The following is a 7,055-nucleotide window of genomic DNA, read 5'->3' as shown; positions in this document are numbered from 1 at the left end:
AAAAAAAAATCCATAAAAGGAACTTTAAGCTATATATGAGTATTTCCTTACAGGTGTTTAGAGCAATTCCGATGGGACGTTTCGGGGACCCTGAGGGTGAGCATTGTGTGGGGAAGAGGGCCCTGAATGAACAGATCCCAAAGTTTGTGGTATCTGAGAGAGTCTCACCAGAATTGGTGGTTGATGTGTGTTCTGGGGGGAGGGGGTGTTTCTCAGAGATGATGATTCCTTTGGATCTATGGGAGTGAATAGCATTCTGCTCTCTCCTCATTATTCCCATAGATGTGGCAGATGTGGTTGCATTCTTGGCATCTGATGACAGTGGATACATCACAGGGGCCTCAGTAGAAGTCACTGGTATGAGGCCATCGTGGGGAGAGGGCAGAGAAGTGGAACTCAGATGATATGAGAAAACGGAGGGAGTCTGGAGCCACTGAGGGAAGGGCAGAAGTTCCCAAAGGCCAGGGACAGAAGAGGGCAGGTACCCCCCAGCCCATTTGTCTCCACCTATACATCTGTCCAAATGTTTCTGCCCCTCCTAGGAGGTCTTTTCTTGTAACTGCCTCAAGGACCCTGGACTCTGCTCACTCCCCCACCACTCTTCCTGGCCTCCTGCTGATGAGGACTCTGAGTTCCCAGGCTACAAAAGGGGTGGCAGTGTTTGGCTCAGGAATGCTGAATATGGGAGGCTGGGGTGCTTGTGACCCTAATAAAGTCCAAATCCTCTTTCCTGCCACCTCCAGTTCTTGCGTCCAGGCCCTCAGACCCTTCCCCACCTCCCCCTCCTTTCCCTTTCCGAAGGATTGTTCCCTTTCACTGCCTTGTCTCCCAGGGCAACCTCCGCCGCCGGGTGTGAGAGGAGAGAGTGTGTGTCACTGCATGCGTGACACTCTGGGTCTTTTTGGAGAGAGGGGCCTCTGCCCCATCCCCTTCCACTAGTCTTGCAGCCCCAGTCACCTCCCCCCAATAACCTGGGTCGTTATGGTCCCCAAGGGTGATTTGTTCATAGCTTCATCCCAGTGTCAAGTCTGGCCTTGGGAGGGGGTCTTGGAACAGGTGGCCCTCCCCCACCCCTCTCCTTTCTCTGAGTCCCCCCTCCCCTTTCTCTCCACCTTACAATAGCTGCAGCCGGCCTGGGGTCGGATGGGGGGGATTAGGGGAGGGGGCCAGGATTAGGGGAATGGACCAGCCGATGAAAGGGGCTGGAGAGTAACAAGGAGGGGGCTGGTAGGAGGAGGAGAAAGGGGAGGGGGTCTGTGCTAATCGACTCTGGAGCCCACATAAGGACTGGCCACGGACTGAAGGAGAAGACAGGGAAGTAGGGGGGAATTGGAGGGAGGGGGCGAGGGGATCCACTGCTGCCTTATCCCAGAAACAGGCCACCCCCTGGCAGCTGCAACCCAAGTCCGGGAGCCCCAGCTCAGGCTAGATGAGACAGGACGCCCATCACGATCTACCGCCCCCCCCACCCCCAATCCCTCTCATCCTCTGCCCTCAATGGGAATCGCTCTGCATCTGCACCTTTTTCTTCTTTCCTCCCCATCCCCTTCCTTTACTGGAAAGTCCTGGAGGAGGCCTCTGCCTGCTTCCCACTAGACATTTGGCCTCTTGTTACCCCCATCCTCCCCCCACACACGCGCGCGCGCGCGCACACACACACACCCCCTCCCCGATAGCGGCCCCATCTTGTGTGTGTGTCCCTGCTTCCGCGTGGTGTCTCCATTCCCCCGTTCCTCCCGTGCTCCTCCCTCCCCCGCCCCGGGCCGCGGCTCTTGATTGTCCAAACGCAATTCTCGAGTCTCTGGCTCCGGCCGAGAGTTGAGTCTGGACGTCCCGAGCCGCCGCCCCCAAACCTCGAGGGGAGAGCGGGTCGGAGGGTCTAGGGAGAGCCAAAACGCAGGGTGGAGGAAGTCCCCAGGGTGGTAAGGGGAATCCCGGTCACTTCGGGACTTAGTTGAGTTCACAGGACTGTAGGACTGAAGCGGCAAGGGATCCTTGGCAGCTTTTTTCTCCGGAATCCCGGGCTGGGCTTACGGAGAAGTTCTGTGTGGGGATGGGGAGTCGTTCCCCAGAGCCGCTAGGAGACGCGGAGTGGGGGAGGTGGCCCTTTTGCAATATCCCCGACCCTTCCCGGGGTCCGAGCAATCCCAGGCCCCGCCCCCCGGAGCGGAGGCCCCGGGTGGGGGCCACGGGAAGGGAACTGGCTAACGTTGGCTGCGCGACGGTGCTGGGAGGGGGGCGGAGCCCACGGTCCCCACGTGGCGCGAGACTCCAGGGAAGCCGGCTCCTGGCGAGGAGCGGGCGCGTCCGGAGGGCGGGGGAACCTGGCCGTCCACGTCGCGTCCCACCCGCGCCGCGAGTGGCAGGTGACGTCTCCCCTGGCGGGGGAGGAGAGGAGTGAAGGGGCAGGCGGAAGTGACGTAGGGCCCCAGCGCCGGGGCCATGGCGGCAGCCGCGGCGGGAGCTGCTGTCTGAGCAGCGACTGCAGATCGAGCGAACTCGGCCCGGGAGCCCGGGCCCAGCGTGCGGCGCTGCGGCGGTGCAGCGCAGACGGCGGGAGCCGGGTGAGGGGTCGCGCCGGCGCTGGGGCGGAGGAGGGGAGGCTCCGGAGGGGCGGGGTCTGCGCGACGGCGGCCCCCCTAACCCGTTCCCTCCCTTTCCCCCTTCCCCCTTTCCCCAGCCCACTTCTCCGCATTGGAGCCCTGGCTGGGGTCTGTGCCCGGTCACCATGACGACGCCGGCGAATGCCCAGAATGCCAGCAAAACGTGGGAACTGAGTCTCTATGAGCTCCACCGGACCCCACAGGTAACAGGATCCTTCCTTCACAACTTATTCCCTCTTCCCAAGTCCCTCAATCCAAACACCCCCTCTCACAGCCTCTTGGCCATTTTTTGCCCCATTCTACCGACGCTGCTCGATTTCACAGACTCCCTTTGCCCTGCTTTTGAATCATCTTAGTCTTTTCAAAGCGCTTTCACATTTATTTCATTTAATCCTCAAAACAGCCAGAGATATAAAGCAAATATTACTATTTTCTTTTGAAAGACAGTAAACACAGAAATTGCCTTCCTTGTTCCTCAATACAGTGTCATAAATAGGTGCCCATAAAGGACTCACCTTGGAAGTTTATTGAAAATGAAACTTTCTGGCCTTCCTCTCCCCCAACATTCTAATACAGTAGTGGGATAGGACCCCCAAATCCAGTTTTAACAGGCACCCTACGGTATTCTAATATAGGTAGTAAGAAGACTATATACACTTCTGTTGAATAAGTCTTCCCCAAACCACAAATCTGTGTCACTCCCACCCCAGGTGTCGCTCCAACCTCAGATCCTATTGCAAAGCTGCTCTTAATTAAGGGACAGTAATTATTTTTGTTACCCATTCTGTCCAAGTCAGTAGCCCCCCTTCTCTCAGAATTCCCATCCTCTTCAAGTAGCAAACATGGGGTACCCAGATTCTGTCATCTCACTGTATTTCTCAAAACGCCCATTTCATGGACCACTTGTTTCTAAAATTCATTTTCCCCCAAACCACCACCACCTTTCTACTCATTGATTTCCTCCAGGAAGCCATCATGGATGGCACAGAGATTGCAGTTTCCCCTCGGTCGCTGCATTCAGAACTCATGTGCCCCATCTGCTTGGACATGCTGAAGAATACGATGACCACCAAGGAGTGCCTCCACCGATTCTGCTCCGACTGCATTGTCACAGCCCTGCGGAGCGGGTAACAGGAGGGACACATTTACAATAGGATATAGGGTACAGTGTTGAGGCCTCTACTGCTTGGGCAACTGACTGCTCAGGGCCTCCTTTCTCCCACCCCAGGAACAAGGAGTGCCCTACCTGCCGCAAGAAGCTGGTATCAAAGCGATCTTTGCGACCAGACCCTAATTTTGATGCCCTGATCTCGAAGATCTATCCTAGCCGGGAGGAATATGAGGCTCACCAAGACCGGGTTCTCATCCGCCTCAGCCGCCTGCACAACCAGCAGGCACTGAGCTCCAGCATTGAGGAAGGGCTGCGCATGCAGGCCATGCACAGGTTCGGGGGTCAAGAGAGAGGCAGCAGCAGGGCTGGTGGGACAGATCTGTGGGTCAGACTCCTTGTGCTGTCTTTGCTCCCTGCCAGCTTCTAAGCCTTAGCACCCTAAGAGCGGACTACAGTCTCATTGTCATGCCTGGAAATCATGGATGTAAATTGCATCTTCTTAGTTAGCAACTGGCACTGTTATTCTTAGGAAAATAGCTCACATTCTAACTTTCTCAAAGTTAGAATAGAGTGATTTCGAGTATAAGTTTCAGATTCACACTGCCAGAAATTAAATCAATTAGGCCAGCACTGCTCAGTCTTTAATGTGTATCCAAGTTACCTGAAGGTCTTGTTAGAAATGCAAATTCTGATTCAGTAGGTCTGGAGTTGGGCCTGAGATTCTGCATTTCTACAAGCTATGCTCCTGGTTCTTGGACCACACTTTAAGAGGTGAGGGACTATGATCTCAAACAAATTATTTAATCTCTTTAAGTTTCAGTTTTTCTCAGCCATAAAATACAGATGATATAACTACCTGCCTCTTAAGACTTGTATTATAGGAGAGGCAATCAGTGCAAAACACTTAGCAGTTTACTTGGCATGCAGTTAGTGCTTAATAAATATTAGGTGTCGTTATTACGATTTCCCTGATATCTTAAATCTCTGAAGTTTAAAATATTTTTATTCTTATTCTCGATGCTTTCTAACCTCAACTACTTGCTTCTACAGGGCCCAGCGTGTGAGGCGGCCGATGCCTGGGTCAGATCAGACCACCACGATGAGTGGGGGGGAAGGAGAACCAGGGGAGGGAGAAGGGGATGGAGAGGATGTGAGCTCAGACTCCGCCCCTGACTCTGCCCCAGGCCCTGCTCCCAAGCGACCCCGTGGAGCAGGGGCAGGGGGGAGCAGTGTAGGGACGGGGGGAGGAGGCACTGGTGGGGTGGGCGGGGGTGCTGGTTCTGAAGACTCTGGTGACCGGGGAGGGACCCTGGGAGGGGGTACTCTGGGTCCTCCAAGCCCTCCTGGGGCCCCTAGTCCCCCAGAGCCAGGTGGAGAGATTGAGCTTGTGTTCCGGCCCCACCCACTGCTCGTGGAGAAGGGAGAATACTGCCAGACTAGGTGAGAGCCCTGTGTCTCCCCAAACCACTGAGAAACCAAAGATCACCTAGACTTCCATAGAAAGGGGCTTCACCCAACCTAAGGAAGAAACTTTAAACCATGGGCCCTTTTAGAAAATCCCCAACTTCTCCATTTGAGGCTTCCTGTGCCCTAAACATGCCGTCTTTCCCACTCCAGATATGTGAAGACAACTGGGAATGCCACAGTGGACCATCTCTCCAAGTATTTGGCCCTGCGCATTGCCCTGGAGCGGAGGCAGCAGCAAGAGGCAGGGGAGCCAGGAGGGCCTGGAGGGGGCGCCTCTGATGCTGGGGGACCTGATGGGGGTGGTGGGGAGGGCGCGGGTGCCGGAGGAGGTGACAGCCCTGAAGAGCCTGCCTTGCCCAGTCTGGAGGGTGTCAGTGAAAAGCAATACACCATCTACATCGCTCCCGGGGGCGGAGCTTTCACGGTGAGCCTTTGAGGACAGTGGTATGGGGCAGGAGGGTGGCCTGGGGCCGCATACAACCATGATCATGACTTCTAACTGACCTATTCTCTTCTTCCTCTGTATCTCCTCCCTTCTCTGTCACTCATGTGCCCCTGCTTTGCCTCATCTCTTTATTATTTTTCTTTTTTCCCTTGGTCATCTTTCATTCATTTCCTTTCATCCTCTCCAACTTTATTTTCTCTTCCCCTACCTCTCTCTCTCATCTCCTCTGTAGACACTGAATGGCTCGCTGACCCTGGAGCTGGTGAATGAGAAGTTCTGGAAGGTGTCCCGGCCATTGGAGCTCTGCTATGCCCCCACCAAGGACCCAAAGTGACCCCACAAGGGGACAGCCAGAGGATGGGGACCATGGAGTTCCCCTGTGTTCTGGACCACCACCCCAGCCAGCTTCTTTGTCCCCCAGTGCCCCACAACCCAGTCAGCCAGCAAGAGGACACAAATGAGGACATGTGTCTTTTATACAAAGTATCTATATCAGATTCTTCTATATTGTACAGAGTGAGACATACGCCCCCATCTACTGCCTTTTCTATTGCCCGTAACCTCCCATCTACACAAGATGTTGGATAACGTGAAGAAACCTCCTTTCATGCTCTCATACCAACAACAAATTTGCTTTTTTTCTTCTTTGAAACCTGTAGTTTGTGTCTTTATCAGGGGTGTACTAGAAGTAAAAAAAAAAAAAGATTGAGAAGAAAGCCTAGAAATCATAGAACCAGCCTTGGAAATGGGGAGGAAATGTCAAAAGTTATTAAAGGTGTGTGTAATTCCCCCCCCCTTTTTTTTTTTGAAACCTCCCAAGCAGCAGATGAGTACAAAAACAGGGAGGAACACTCTGTAAAGCTGGAAGAAACAAAATTAAGAGCCCAAGGGTATGTGAAGTCAGATCCCAAACTTGCCCCCTAAATTCTGAGTCACTCAGGCTGAAATGCAGGGTTTCCATACCAAAGGGAAAAGGTGGACAGAGCTGTGATTGCAAGGGGAATAATTCCTCGTCACTAAGGGAAGCTGATTTCTATAGCTGGGAAGAAAAGGAGGGAGGTGGGGAGGGCTGCGAGAACCTGTCTGCTCAATATCCGGGCTACTCGGGCGCCTCCCACAGACTACAGTTCCCAGGAGAGCTCCAGTCGCTTCCCTCCCACTCCCCATTCCAGTTGCAGATTGGAGAAGGGCTGCTTAGGGAATTGTGGCTGTCCAGGCAGCAGAGGGAAGCAGAGTGGTGGGAGCGTGAAGTGAAGCCATTGCTCCCCAGGGCCTTGAGTTCCACAGACAGATGGGGCCCGAGAACAAGGGCATGTGGCTGCACGCCATGTCTCGGCCAGTGCAGCAACCTAGCGGGAGGAATTGCCTGTCCGGGAGAGACACTCCCCGCTTCAGCCTCTCTGCCCCTCACTTCCTGTTTCTGTTGCCC

At 54.4% G+C, this 7,055-nt stretch overlaps 2 protein-coding genes across 2 annotated transcripts in view; both read left to right on the top strand.

The window, feature by feature from the left end:
• Nucleotides 1-730, top strand: part of HSD17B8 (hydroxysteroid 17-beta dehydrogenase 8) — a 2,556-nt gene extending 1,826 nt beyond the window's left edge. Inside the window, exons 7-9 of the mRNA XM_006907393.3 lie at nucleotides 54-96; nucleotides 283-357; nucleotides 543-730. Of these exons, the coding sequence (XP_006907455.1) occupies nucleotides 54-96; nucleotides 283-357; nucleotides 543-559 (135 nt within the window). The 3' untranslated portion in view covers nucleotides 560-730. The remainder of the gene's footprint in view (nucleotides 1-53; nucleotides 97-282; nucleotides 358-542) is intronic.
• A 1,022-nt stretch (nucleotides 731-1,752) lies between these two features.
• Nucleotides 1,753-6,383, top strand: RING1 (ring finger protein 1). Its single transcript, XM_006907387.3, has 7 exons — nucleotides 1,753-2,564; nucleotides 2,681-2,806; nucleotides 3,570-3,730; nucleotides 3,832-4,047; nucleotides 4,765-5,154; nucleotides 5,332-5,605; nucleotides 5,859-6,383. Exons 2-7 carry the CDS (start codon nucleotides 2,729-2,731, stop codon nucleotides 5,958-5,960), a joined length of 1,221 nt encoding a protein of 406 aa, XP_006907449.1. The 5' UTR covers nucleotides 1,753-2,564; nucleotides 2,681-2,728; the 3' UTR covers nucleotides 5,961-6,383.
• Nucleotides 6,384-7,055: the final 672 nt, after the last annotated feature.

This window comes from Pteropus alecto, unplaced genomic scaffold (assembly GCF_000325575.1).
Source record: "Pteropus alecto unplaced genomic scaffold, ASM32557v1 scaffold202, whole genome shotgun sequence".
Lineage (NCBI taxonomy): Eukaryota > Metazoa > Chordata > Mammalia > Chiroptera > Pteropodidae > Pteropus > Pteropus alecto.
Note: the sequence above shows the minus strand (reverse complement) of the source record. Positions and strands in the feature narration are given on the sequence as shown.

Excerpts from the sequence above, each read along its gene's own strand:
- RING1 (XM_006907387.3), top strand. The coding sequence starts at position 2,729 with ATGACGACGCCGGCGAATGCCCAGAATGCCAGCAAAACGTGGGAACTG. Across the intron at positions 3,731-3,831 it reads GTCACAGCCCTGCGGAGCGG|GAACAAGGAGTGCCCTACCT; the intron begins GTAACAGGAGGG and ends CTCCCACCCCAG. Across the intron at positions 5,606-5,858 it reads CCGGGGGCGGAGCTTTCACG|ACACTGAATGGCTCGCTGAC; the intron begins GTGAGCCTTTGA and ends TCTCCTCTGTAG.